Raw genomic sequence first — 15,138 nt, 5'->3', positions numbered from 1 at the left:
GGAGAAGCGGCCGTTTCATGAAACACTCGGCATGGATCGAGCTCCATGTTCGCCCGTGAAAGTGATGCGGTATCTCCGCGATTAGGGAATACAAATCTCGTATTTAACGAAAGGACGTTGAACAGTTTGTATGCGTTAGTTTGTGACTCGGTATTAGCAATCGGTTGTTCCGAGGACGGTAAGGTTAGTTTAAAGGTGTGTAATATTCACGTGTGTCGGAGTAGCGTGGCGAAGCGATTGTTGGTCTCGTTGCAGTGCACGAGCAAAACTACGCAAAAGCCTGACACGGCAACACGAAGTAATAAAATTTTGTCGAAACTACATATCAAAATCAGTAAGATTAGGAATAATATTGAGGAGAAGGCCGAAAATAACGTTAATAGTGGTGGCGGCGACAGCGACAGTGACGGCAACGACAGCGGTGGCGCAAGGTGTGAGGACGAGGTGAATGCACGGCGGCCGCGGTGTGTGCCAGTGGTGTGCGCGCTCGTCGCTCGTGGAAACCCGCCAAAACCCGCGGCCGCGAACAACCACCAGCAAGAGCAGCAGCAATAGCAACAACAACAGCAGTAGAAGGAAAAGGAGGAGGAGAAGGAGAAGGAGGAGGAGAAGGTGGAACAGCATTAGTAGTAGTAGTAGTAGTGGTAGCAGCAGCAGCAGCAGCAGCAGCGGCAGCGGCAGCAGCAGCAGCAGCAGCAGCGGCAGCAGCAGCAGCAGCGGTGGCAGAAGCAGCAGTAGCGCGCGACGTTGTGCTGTTTTGACAACTTTCCGCCGCGTCGGGGCGTCGCGCCGTTTTTCTCGCGGCGGCGGCGGCAACGGCAGAAACAACGACAACAGCTTGTTTTAAGAAGGTTGCTTGTGACGGCGGTAACGGCGGCGACGCTGCTGACCTCCCAGCCCATACGACGACGACGACGACGGCGGTGGCAACGACGACGGTGGTGGCGGCGGCTGCGTTCTGTTATTATTTTGCCGCGGTGCTTTTGACCCTTCGAACCGGGCGAGTTCATTGCAGTGCTTCCGCGGGGGTGTTAGCCAGTTTTATTACTCCGGCCTTCTCCGTCCGCAGCAGCAGCGCCGACGGCGCCAGAACACGATATGGTATATGCAGCATGTCTACTAGTGTACGTACTCGATCGCACCAATAATCAGACACGTTAAAGCGCCTATTCACAGGGCGAGAAGTCGCCGACAAGCTCTGAACACTGCCCCCGGTGTACAATTCGAACGAGTCAATTGAAAAGGACTGTATCAGTGACGTTGCAACTGAGAAAGGACGCGACGAACCACGTGATATACCTGTCGTTGGACCGCGTCATGCAAAGCATGCTCGACTCCCCGATGGCCATAACCTGAATTCAGCCGATTTGACCCGATTAAACCCGATTCAATGTATTCGTACATGAACGATCAAGCGAATGAACGAATGACAGAAAACAAACGGTAGCCATTGACATTTTTCGTCTTTCCTCGTGCTTGCGCGTTTTATTCCGCGGTGTTCTATTACTCGATCCAGAACGCGTTATTCTTTTTTCAGTCGAAGCGTGAATCGTTCGATCATGTGCCACGAGTGTACAGTGCCTCGATGGTATTCGTCTAACAAAAAGTAAATCAAAAATTTCAACAGAAAGAGGGTCAGCCTGCTAACTCGTAACAGGTGACTAGGTGGACAAATGGACGGATTAATCGTGATACCCGTGATATTTCTCGTTCTTTCGGTGTTCTCCTACGCCGGTGATAACTTGAAATAATTGTGCCGTGGTGTATTGTGCACGTAGTGTCATTGGTACAGTGTTAACCGTTACGTGTAATTGTTGAAGGTGGTGGCGTGGGAGTCCGACATTTTAACCGCTCGTATTCACGAAAAGATACAAGTGTCCACGTGTGAAATACGGTCGGTACTTCAGGGGCGTGGGAATCATACGTCGAGCTTACATTTACGAAGGTTCTTCAGTGCTGTTTACAGATACGAATTTTATCACACGCAGTTAATATTTGATTTCATGCTCACGATTTGTTTATTTTTCCATTATCGCGGCCACGCTGTTGATTACCAAATGGAAAGGTGTCAAGCACGTCCTTTAGAATGAAGGATTTTAAGCAAGAACAAACGAAGGAAATTGAGTGATTTCATCGACGTGAAGAAACAAATCGGCATTTTTCAAAGACAATACGAATATTGACAGTTCAACGACATTGTTCAAGACTTCTACACTCGTGCTTTGTACTTTTTGGAAAGTGTTTGACAGTACTCGGCCAAGTGCGTGACAATGAAAAATACCTGGTGAGTTCAAACTTTTATATCTAATTCTAACATATAAATATAACGCATATATTTTAAACAATTATTCGAAACAAACGAAATAAGAAAAGAATTGGGGGATTAGTAGATAAAACGAAGTAAGGTTTTCCGTTTTCACTCCGAATTCTAAATGCATTTGTAAAAAAAGAAATCGATTCATTTTATCTCTAGTTTTTTAAACAAAAGGTTAACTTTTCCAATCCTGTAATTATTCTGTGTATTCTAAAACGTACGTATTGTATCAAGAAGGTAAATTAGTTAGTCTTCGTCGTGTAGTAGTTTCGCCGTGTTTGCATTTATTTGTTTATGTCGGTTAGTTTTTGCGATCCTTTTCTTTTTTCGATTCTTTAGTTCCTAAAAATCGTCATTTTATAAACTTTGTACATCATATGACTTCTAGATGCTACTTCTAGGTTAGGTTACTGATCGTTACTACTTAACCTCAAAAATTCTCACGGATTATTTCTTTTCTTCTGCTGACGTTTTTACATTTATTACTTGTAATTAATGATGTATGTTAATAAGGGGAAACGTAAATTTACACATTTTAACAGTTTTATTTTAATAGGTACATATAGAAATTATGAACCAATCTTTTTGAAAGGATGGACTGTATTAATGAATATATAATTTCATGTGTTTCTTATAAATATGCAAATGTCATACTATTTTTGTTAAATACATTACACTTTACCATTATTTATTATAAACTTGAATTTTTTACTTGCATATGGATACAAGAGAAAAGATGAATGTAATGGGCATATTCGAGATCGTTATGTTATTAGAAGAATAAAATGATGTTATAGTTTCTTAAATGAAGCTATATATATCATAAATAATTTTATTGCTGCAAATAGTAAAATACATTTAAAAGTATAGCATATGTGAAAACAATGAAAATTAATAACATTACAATGTTTAATATTATTATTACTTATGTTTGACACGATTAAAGTCAACTATGTATACATTCCTGATTATGCCTTTTTAGAAATTATGTCCTAAGCTTTCTTCCATTGAAAGAATTACTATAAATTTAACTAGTTTGAATTAAAGTTAGTCCGAGTTACTTGAGATAGGTCATTTTTATATTCTGGAAATTTGATTTCCCATGTATTATGAATTTAATTCTTTACTGAAGCGCATTCAAAATTTAGAGATTTTTAGATTACTTATAGATAAAAGAAATCTGTAATTTGTTTAGATATTGAATGAAAATCATATGTAGAATTCAAGTCAAAGCATACAGTTAAAAACATAAAGTATAGAAGGTATAACATAACATTGTTTGAATAGTTTTTAATTTGTATAAATCTGTATCATTCTATACACTTCCATATAATGCGCTGCATTATATAATGTGCTAAATTTGAAATCAACTTGTGTTCAACAAATTTTAAAGAGACATTGTGTTTAAGAACAATATATTTATATACTTAAATTTCATCTTATTATTATTCATTCATTTCCTTATTAATGATTAGATGTTGCTTTATAGTAATATTGACAAACCAAGTAAATATGAAGTGTGGTGCTTCATCGACAGTTACAATTGATGTTTTTTCTCACATAACAATAAATAACAAGTAATCCAACTTTAACAACTAAATGGAAATAAAGATACAGTAAAGTATTAAATTCTATATTTTCGATTAACTAATTCTAAAACGCATAATTCAGTTTATATACAGGGTGTTTGGCCACCCCTGGGAAAAATTTTAATGGGGGATTCTAGAGGCCAAAATAAGACGAAAATCAAGAATACCAATTTGTTGATGGAGGCTTCGTTAAAAAATTATTAACAATTAAACTCAAAAATTTCAAATCGTTTTGGAAAAATTATTTTCCAAACAATCAGTTTTGGTGAATAGACATACCCCCGAAATCCTACCCATTTTCGAGAAAAAAATTCAGTACGGTTGGAACTTTAAACGTTAATAACTGTTTAACGAAGCCTGAATCAACAAATTGGTATTCTTGATTTTTGTCTTATTTTGAATAAAACTACTATGTGACACAGTTATATGTTACCATAGGTCATGTACGAATTTATCAAATTTTTGTAATACAATTTATATTTGATTAAATTAACATATACAGGGATGATATATCCAGAATATATTGTACATTTTATAAAAAGTCTTGAATCAAATCAAAACACATTTATTAATTGTAGCTAACAAAAAGATCCTGAACATATAAAAATTGCATAGATTGTAATAATGATTACCATCTGTATTTTAACTATTCGTTATACTATATTAACAGAGTTGGGTAAATTTTATCCACAAGTAACGAATAATAATTTTATTTGTAAATTCATTCGTAAATTGAAACCTATTGCTGGATTTTTTTAATTTATATCCAGGTAAGCGAAGCAATGTGTGGAAACTAGTTCACGAATAAATCGAACATATTTTTATTCGTTATTCGTGAATAAAATTTTCCTAAATTTGTCGTGTATATATACTCGTGCATTATTGTTCAGCGGTTCCAATGGTTGTTTTATTCAGACTTGGACGTTCTCCCGCAAATTTAATTAAACGTTTCATTAAAAAATCAAATTATTTGGAGTACTTTTCTTTTCACTAAATAAGTCTATGTATAACGCATCCTACGTGCGCGTATGCGGAAACGACGCATCTAATAATAGGCGACACGTTTACCGTCGACACTTATTGGGTAGCTTACTTACGAGACATATTCCGAAAGTAATGAGTCCGACGTTATAAAATGTATTTTATTGGTATTGGAGATCGCGATTGTTACCTTTCCAAGTAATTTCTTTTACTTTTGTTCAATTGCAAACCGACATTCTTTGTGATATTTGTCAATATTGGGACCTATGCTCCAATATTCATTTCATTTAGAACTCAATAATAAAAATTGCGACAAAAAATTTTGATCACGGCCACCCTTGGAAACTAAACAACTAATGTTTGTTTATCTTTGTGAATCTTTTGTTATCAGAGTTGAAATACTTATTTACAATAAGTATACCGTTTAGTAATTTTCTAACTTCACTTACGTATCTTATCGTATCAAATGCTTCGGTTTAACATACATATTTCATTAGCTGAATGTTAGAAGCGTTCAAATACTTTTTTGTACGAGTGTAGATGTCAGTCGTCCGTAGTTGTAGTGTTAAAAAGAAAAACAAAAAAGCGGTAAGAGTCAGTGTCGCGTACAACGTCTAAACGAGTATTCTCTTAGGCCGCAAACACTGTGGAAGCAGGTTACCCGTTTTCCGGTTAAACTCGTGCCAATCGGCGCTTGTCTGCACAAGAATAATTCTGCCGACCGTCGCTGACAAGCTTCGTTTGTTTTCAAATGTGCTAGGAAGTAGCTATCAATTATACAACGGCTCACAAAAGTGAAAAGAAATTCGCTCAGCATAATTTTATTAGCATTTACATGCAAATTTGTTTCTGTTTTTTTTAATGCAAATAAAGCACATTTACCGTGAGACACGAACATGGGCCGTTCTTCGTAAGTTCTATCTTACGTCCATCTTCTTGTAACACTAGTTACGTATTTTTCATCTAAAAAATGTCAGGATAGATAAAAATATACGGTTTTTTACGAATATTTTTAGGGAAATTCTGTACGTACCGTAAGAATGAGATTTGAAGTGGCATCAATGGTTTCATTATCACACATGATTGATCGATACATAAGGTCTCCAATAATATAAAATATGTTAGAGACAAGAGGAATTAATGAAACTGATCTGAAAATAGATACACGTGTAATGTACAGGGTGTTCGGCTATCTCTGGGAAAAGTTTTAACGGGAGATTCTAGAGGCCAAAATAAAAAATTACAGAGCCGCACATGTTGCGTGGACCACCGTGTATATTGAATCATAAATGAAAATAATTGTATTATTTGCTTGATTTTTTAATTTTATGTACATTGCTGAAAGCCTTAATGTTCTATCTTATAATCTTCCTCTTCTACTAATAACGATAATATCATTATCGATTGCATAGTGAAATGTATGTTTGTTTTTGGTTTCAGACATCAGCATCGAGAATCATGGACGTTGACAGCGAAATCGAATGAGAGATCTTTCTCCGAAGGGGAATTTCCAAAGCAAGAAGAAAAGTGAACTCTCGTAGCGATAGAAAGAAAGGAGGAAACTGTGAATCGGCGACAACACAGTCGGCAAGAGCGAGTAAAGTTGGTTGAAAGGACGGAAAGAAAGTTACAAACGAAAGGAATTGGAGGAGAAGGGAGTAGCCAAAAGCGTGTGTACGCATTTGTGGATCGCGTAATAAAAAGGGAGAGAGAGAGAGAGTGAAAAAGAAAAAGACTCAGTGTGTTTGTAAATAAGAGTTATTTTTCGTATGAGAGAAAAGGAGATACATCTACGTCGAAACGAGGGAAAACGAGCAAGAAGACGTTTAGAAGTCCTTGAACGTAAGAAGGTTTCGAGGACTTTCTCTCTCTCTCTCTCTCTCTCTCTCTTACAAGGATATACGAAAAAAGTTAGAACATTAGCGACTAAAGGAACGAACGAAAGAAAGAAAATGAAGAAGGAAGAGATACAGTGTTACAATTAATGAGTCTCGTTTTTATGTTCTTTATCCGAAATCGATTGTGTTTCTTCCGCTTCTAGCTGAAATTCGAAAAGGACTGAAAAGTTTTCGCGAAAAAAGCGCGCACGCGCGCGTGCGAGAGAGAGAGAGAGAGAGAGAGAGAGGGAACGTGCAAACGGGAGTAATATAAAAAAAAAAAAGAAAGAAAGAAAGAAGTAGAAAGAGAATTGGCGAAAGAAGCTGAAGAAACGAGCGTGTAGTGATTAAGAGAAGAAAGGGAAAAGAAAGAGACCGTGAAAAAGAACACCTGGGAAAGCAGAGTTCAAGAGAAAAGAAAAGAAGAAGAGGAAAAAAGAAGTGTGTGCGGTGAAGAAGGGAAAGAAGGAAAGAGAGAGGGTGCGCGCTGTGAAGCGGTATTGAGAGGGCTGGCGTGCCCCATGTTGTGAGCGTCTGAAGACTGCCGGGGGCAGAAGTGAAAGGGTGGTAGGGGGGGAAGGGTAAGGGTGCCGCTGGTATGGAGTATGGAAGCGGCGGGGGTGGAGGCGGTGGAGGCCGTGGGGGTGTCCAACCACCCTCCGCAGCGGCGAGGGGTATGGCGGGGACAGATACTACCGATGCTGCGTGGCACAAACACGAACAAATGATCCTTATGGAATCCAGGCATAAGCAACAATGTGAGTATATTGCCTAAAAATTATGCCCTCCCTTTACAACTCGCCCCAGTCGCCGTTTTAACTTTCGTTTTTATTTATAGGGTTATCCAAACCGAGCGTCGCATCTTCGCATTGAAATAAAACGCAAACTGTTTGAGCGATTCAGGGTTTCTTCGATATAAACTGACCGTTTCATTACGTTATGGAGATCTACTCTCAGCTCTTCCGTTTCAAAAAAATAAGTTGTCTTTAAGAATTTTTTGTCGGGAATACTATAAGATTTTTGGAGACGTGCGTCTCGCCTTTTCTTTTATCTATCTTTTGGCTATATGTATGAATTTTGTTTTTTATTACAAACAAGTAAAAAACGGATTACCTGTGCGATATATAAAAAAGAATAATCAAACAGTTTAGCCACGTTTATTAGAAGATGCGGCATTTAATCTGGATAACCCTTTATTTGACTTTCCGTGAAAAGATAAATCTATTTTGTTTTGATTGATAAAGCACGTTTACGTGTTAAAAACAAAATGCAACATAGGATATTAGGATAGGCTAACTGAATATATTTTTGGATGTAAGCCGGGACGGTCATCCGATGCCGAAAGGTGCATAATAAAAAAAATAGTTATTTAAATGGAACCTTTCGTCTATTCCAATATTGATTTTCAACCAGCACTGACAACGAACTCTTAAGTCTATTTTTGGATGACATTCTTTCTACTACGGTGGACGAAATCTCTACAACACTACTATTTTTAATGAAAATTGCAAGAATTTTGATAACAATATTAAAGAAATAATTGAGGAATAATAAAAAGCAGTTACTATACCAGCGTATAGTATAAAATGTTTATAATTCTAATTTTATTCATTTGCTTCTTTAATTTATCTTCTGTTGTCATAAATAAAATTTCTCCGAGTTAATTCTGGACCGTTTTGCGGAGATGATGCCCACACCGCCATATTTCTATTACTTAAATCTTCTTAATCTATCGATTTTCATGCATAAAAAATTGGTTAACAATTACTGTTTTGCGTTAGTAACATTGCACACATAACAGACTCGCCGAAACCATCGAGGAGTCGAATACGAGCACCTTTGTGTTCGCCGACTGGCGATCGCCCAAATCTGTTCGCCGCAACAGGCGACATCCATTGTATCGAGATTTTAAATATTTATAAACGCGATTCAAAATTGTTGAAAAAACACCGAGCCCGGTCTTATTTTCATCGGGAAAAGGTCTCGTAAATACCTCATTCGTAAGTCACCGGACATTTAGTATCCAGAAACGATTAGGGTGTCTCATCTTTTTGCGTTTTATATAAAGAAAAAAAGAGAAGAAAATATTTTCCACAAATTAGATTCTACGAGAAATGGTCTGGCTTAGCTACAATTTACATACGAGAGCAAAGATCGTTAGATAGCTTTTGGATACTAAAGGGGTTAAGAAAAATTGATGAAGTTAGGGCAATTTTAACGTGGGTTTGTCCGTTTATCACATTTTCCGCTGTTTCGAACTAGCTAGGTTGTTTCTATATCATTTTTATCGATTACGATCCATACAATTCCATGTTTCGAAATAAATAAGGAGAACAGGGAATCTTATCAGCGTCGATGAGATTATGTTCCAAAACTTCTATACTTATCTTAGTTATCGATCGACTCTCGATTTAGAGTTTGTATCTATTTTCCTTTTAATGAAACTATCGATAGAGAATTCCATACGTCGCGGTAATGGTAAGGGAGCAATGATTCATACAAAAATAAATATGTGAGCGGAGAGAAGAGAAAGTCTGATTATAAGCACCGAATCAACGTTGGCAATAGCATAGTGGGATCCATTTTTGGACCGATGCCTAATCGGCGACTCTCGAAAAATTCAAAGACTTTAGGCTAGACCGTTCGGTCGGCTACTGACTGATATGTATTTTCGACTTGGCAGTCTGTCTCCCTACTATTGTGTCTTTGTCTTTCTTTTCCTTCTAACATCATTTTGTATTCTTCGTTCGAAGAACCGGCACAGCCAGGCGTTGAACTTGTAAGGAGGAAAAACAATCGTGTTCTTTTTCGAGCGGGAATTTGAAAAACAAAAGAGTACCGCGCGCGGCGCGATAAAGTCCTAATTCTTTTTTCGTTTTTAATTGTTTATAGGCGCGTCGACTGCTCGAATGGGTTATTAGCGACCAACTACCAACTACTAATCAGAGCTTTTAGAATGATCTTTGGTATAAAATATTTATTATAATTATAGATAAACAATCTTGAAACTGTGCATACATGCTTCTTGGTTATGTTTGGAAATAACACAGATAAATTTTTATACCGTTATCTTTATTATTATTTAAATAATCGCATGTTTCTTGCGGTATAGTATTTTAAATAAAAAACGATGCAAGGAAAAATCTTTTTAACAAAATTATTACATGAAAATTGTACTGTGTTACCTTGACAAGTTTTAAAATACTTGCTCTATAATTGTGCAATAATTCTTTATTTAAAAAATCGCCTGAAATCGACGTACCCGAATAGGAATACCTTAAGTTCGTCACGCGCTGGTGATTAGATCGGTGAGCGACCACTAGTGACCAGAGTCTATACGGGCTCGTACGCACGTGGTCGCCGGTGACTGACTTCGATTCTGGTCGTCCGTCGATTGGTCGCTGGCAACTTAGTCGACAGTGCGTAACGGTTCTTAACCCTGTCTCTATCGGCAACGCCAGCCAGTTGCACGTTGCTCGCGGGAACCTACGTGGCTTATAGTTGTTCGCAATGATTCCGACCAATGTCATTACTTAAATTCAAGTTCGAGGTAATGCGCGAAATTCCAAGACGTCTTTGTTATTTTCCGACGGACGTACAAAATTTAGTAGCGGAAGAGGCCAGTATGCGACAAGAGGACTTTGACCCAGAGAATGTAGTTAAATAAAAAACGGTCGAAATTTGAAAACCGAGAAACGCTTCCGATGTTACATGTACACGCGCGATGACAATAAAAATAGTACGAAATACGACAGATGTTCGCAATGTATTCGTAAACCCCTAAACCGAAACTGCCAAATATTTTGCGTGCAAATATATAGTGAATAGCTTAGTTGTATTTTTATCCGAATATTTTGTACGAAAAAAACTGCTGTAACTTTGTGGATAAATATTATAGTAAATTTATACTTTGTAAATACGGTGAATTCTACAGTTTCCGTAATATCGAATGTTAATTGTTAATAACTTTTTAACGAAGCCTCCATCAACAAATTGGTATTCTTGATTTTCGTCTTATTTTGGCCTCTAGAATTTCCCATTAAAATTTTTCCCAGGGGTGGCTGAACACCCTGTATACAAAAGTTCGTACCGTTCGACTGTAAACAATTTTTAATATAATTATTTTAATGTAAGGATGGAAATCTTAAGTTTACTCTCGGACATCTGACAAGCCCTTGTCCGAGTGTCAAAAACCTGTGGAAAAATGTGTCCATGGTAGATCGGGAACAGCGTCGTTGGCGGTAGGACGCGTGTGACCGTGCGTCGATGTGTGTATCTCGTGTGTGAGAGCGGCCACGCGCTCAGCTGACTGGGATTCAAACGGCGCAGGCCGGAAGTCACACATGTAAATTTGATGCGCTTGTATCTCGGTGACGAAGCCTCTGATCGCAAAATAGTAAATGACTTTTCGATTTATACTGGCACGGTAAATTGATCCTTAAAAAGATACCACTATTTCGGGCAACATCTCGTATACTTTGATTATTTTGTTAGTCGGTGGATCAAAGTATTTTTTTTTGGACCATCAGTGGACTTTTAACGATGAAAAAGCAAAAATGAACCACTTAAAACAGAGGGGGGAATAATTAAGGTTATAAATAAACGTAGCAGGAAATTTCAAATAAAAAATGATCTGGTGTATATATATTCTTCCATACGATAATTAATCGATATGATACGGTATATTAAAATTACACGACAAAAAATGTTTGTTCGGTAGGAGATTTTTTTATTTATTTGAGCATGTAGATTCAGCTGCTTAGGTATTTGCTTGTATCTTTGGAACGCTCTGTATAATAGACACGCAAAGTATAAAGGTACGACGATCTATGAATGGAAGAGAAACGTACAGGTACGAACAAACGATGGCGGAACGACGACGGGGCATATTTCTCGAAGTTAAGCGAAGAAGCACAGTGCTTTTCCGAGATTGATTATCCAACTGGTCATTTTCTTTCGCAAAGTATCGGTGATCGGCTCGGGGGAAAGATCAGAGAAAAATCTCGTTGAAATGTACGTTTAGGGGAGCGTTGGGGAGGGTAGTAACACTTGAATTTTAGAATACGATTACACAAAGGCCATTGCATTTACGATAACAGTTTTTACGTGAACATGTTGCATACTTGTTCAACGTTACTGAGCTCACAGCGTCGAAAATAACCACCTTGCGTTATATACCCGACCACAAACCTGAGGACGTATTATCATTGGCTGTCTTATTTGTCCAGGTATTGTTCACGGCTAACAAAGATTTGTGGATTGGTACATAATACGGACGTCGTATACGGAAGGGTTATCGTATACGTTTCACGTTACAAGCGTAAGCGTTCGAATACTTTGGGTGTACGCGAGTGTACGTATAAAAAAATTTCCGGTTACCGTTCGATATTTAAAGATATTTAACGCGTTGCCGGTGTCCCCGGGTGGAGTAATCGGTTTTGCCCGTTTGTTTCGTGGGAGGGGAGTGGGGGAAGATAAGCGAAACGCGTCAAAGGGAGGAGGAATAAGTTGTTAGGAGTCGCGGTCACCTGATTTCAAGGCAACGTACCCCGTCTTCTCTGGTTCGTCCTCGATACTTTCTATTATAGCCTATGGTGTTGATATACAGACGACAGAGGCCCTGTTCACGAAGGGCTACTCTCCTTTCACATTTTCCGTCTCATTCTCCCGTCGCAACTCGCGCCAGTATAGAAGACAGACCAGCCAGTCGGTCGGCGGTTGCTCCACCCCCGTGCGACACGATCAATACGCGACTCTCCTCTTTTCCTAGCGCGCTCACCCCCTATCTCATTCACACATACGCGCGCGCGCGCGCACCAACTTTCTCGTTTTCCCTCGCCCACTCCTTTCCTCTTTCCATGCACGTCGTACAGCGAAGCTCCGTAGTCAGTAACGGTAACAGCAAGAGCAAGCAACACCACCGGCAACAGCAGCAGAAGCGCTCAACTGTTCGTTTTGAAGCTGTCTTTCTGTTGCTATGCTGGCTGCCCTTATCCACTCCTCTGTTTCCTCTACCCTCCCGTCTCCTTCTTCCTCCTGTCGAGCTCTTTTTCGTGTGCTGTCGTCCTGCAGGATAAATCCTGCGTCGCTTCGACCCGTGTTATTTCTTTTCCGTTACTCCTTACTTAACCAAAATCGCCCCCCCCCCTCACACACACACACACACACACACACTCGTTAGATCGTTCTTATCGCCTGACCACCTTTTTTCCTACCTCTTGTGTTTATCATTTTTTTTTTGTTATTGTTGTTAAAACGTTGATTGGGCACGGTCGCCGGTGACACCGGACGCTTCGAATTTCGAACGCAAAATTGTTTACAATTGGGAAAATTATAAAATTGTAAATAACGATATTATGAATGCTCTACGGTAACAGGTACACCAAATCGCCTCTGGATATGAAAGAATCCCTTCTCCCTCGTAAATCGTTCTTATCCTCTGCACGCCTTTCTTCTTATCTCTCCTGTTTACCGTTTTTCGTCGAGTGGCATGGTCACCGGTGACCGGCGTGGCAGTCAATGTGTTGAACTTTGTATCTTCTAGAAAATAGGCTGCCGCTTATAAATATTAGGACACTTGGCTTAACACTTGAAACGTTGTTAATTTTGTGATTATTTTAAAGATTGAACCTTCTACTTTCACGTTTCCTAAAAGTGAATTATTATAAAAAACAGATTAGTGTTATGCATGACCTACTCTACTTGTAAACAAGGTTTCCCAACGCAAGGAATCCCCTCATCCCTAGAAATTAGAAATAGAAATAGAAATATCAAAGTTTTGGTCATCCAACATATGTCAATGAATAAAACAATCACAATTAAAAGAATAGATTTTGTTAGTAAATGGTGAAGGTGGGGGGGGGGGGTGAAGCCCCTGTATCCCCCTTTGCTCCATTGAATACAATTCTAGTAATGTTAAATAAAGATAATATTTAAATATTAAATAAAAATAATTGTTATTTTTTTTAATTTAAAATATAAGAAAAATATTTATTTTGTTTGTAATAATTTTAGTGTCGAATATAAGGCTGAATAATGATATACCAGATACCTAATATACATACACTGTAATGCACAAAATAAACGATCACATTATAATTGAAATAGTATGTTGATAATTAAAATTGTTGTTTTGTATTTATATTGTTTCGTCCATGGAACGGATCTTACTTTTTTAAATGCATTGCGTTTACGAAAATGTCTACGGTTAACCGAAAGTTCAGTAAATATATATTTTTACAACACGATTTCATTCTAATAGCTCCGATAAATGCGTCCACTATAATTACCAAAACAAAATAATGGTTTGATTATTCGTTGAAATTTGCTTTTGCTTCTCAGAGAAACTTCTTAGTAGTATTCAATCCTGTATAATACGGTATTTATTAATAACGTAACAACCGTGTTATACGGAGATTGATTATATAGTATTGTGTACGTAATATCGAATAACTTGTACGTACATACGAACCGAAGGTGGTAGCAATTTTGAATGCAATAGATTATAGTTATAATTTTATTAGAAATAGCAATTTCCAGTTATTACGATTGTGTTGATACATTTTACCGTTAGCCTAACGGGGGGTTACGTAAAGGACTAAAGGAGTAAAAGTAAATTTTACTACTAGACAAGTAAAAACTGAAGAAACTAGGCTTCTTTTTTGTTTGCAACATAATTTCACGCGTTTACGATCATGCTTCGAACGTATATTGTTTATATTTGAGTACGTTCGAAGAAAGAAATCGATGTTGGAGCAAGCTTCTTCTGAAACAAGGATATATTTGGAAAATATTATTAGAGAGATTTATTAAGAGATAAGGATCGAAGTAGGTTAAAGGTAGCACGTGCCCTTTTGACACTCGTAGCAAGCAGTTGCACTAATCGCCGGTAACAGAGCCTTTGTTCGACCGCCGTGCAGGGATTCCCAACGTTCGGAGCCACCCTGAATTTCCAAGTTCCCGAACCCCTAGCAATAATAACGAAGCAACTAAAAAGAAACACAGGTTGTTTGCACCTGAAATACTACGATATAAATATTAAAGATTCGGTGACTATAAATTGGTCAGATATCGAATAAGTACACGAAAATTAGTTTTTCGTTTATTATCTCGTAGAGTACAGCGAACAAAAAAAAAAAAACGATGCTTGGGAACAAAGTATATTTGGCATTAAAAATTTTGCAAGAAGACCAACGATAATTTGCTTTCATAGTTGAGACGTTAATGTAATTTTATAGTTCCGTACCAAGTATTCGTCCCTTAACGATTTCTATTTAATTTGACCGTTCGAGGGATGAAAGTAATTATTTTCTTTTAAATGTACTCATTGTAGCTCGAAAAGTTTCTTAAATATTATCGACAAAGTTCTTGACATTTG

General features: G+C 37.9%; 1 protein-coding gene across 3 annotated transcripts in view; it reads left to right on the top strand.

The window, feature by feature from the left end:
- The first annotated feature begins 49 nt into the window (after positions 1-49).
- Positions 50-15,138, top strand: part of Mnb (minibrain) — a 28,486-nt gene continuing 13,397 nt past the window's right edge. For all 3 annotated transcript variants that reach the window (XR_013081783.1, XR_013081782.1, XM_076783415.1), the window contains exons 1-2: positions 50-2,284; positions 6,325-7,519. Coding sequence is in view for 1 of the 3 variants with exons in the window: in XM_076783415.1 (XP_076639530.1) it covers positions 7,360-7,519 (160 nt within the window). In the remaining 2 variants the exon portion in view is untranslated. The remainder of the gene's footprint in view (positions 2,285-6,324; positions 7,520-15,138) is intronic.

Source organism: Colletes latitarsis, chromosome 2 (genome assembly GCF_051014445.1).
Source record: "Colletes latitarsis isolate SP2378_abdomen chromosome 2, iyColLati1, whole genome shotgun sequence".
In the NCBI taxonomy this organism is placed as follows: Eukaryota; Metazoa; Arthropoda; class Insecta; order Hymenoptera; family Colletidae; genus Colletes; species Colletes latitarsis.
Note: the sequence above shows the minus strand (reverse complement) of the source record. Positions and strands in the feature narration are given on the sequence as shown.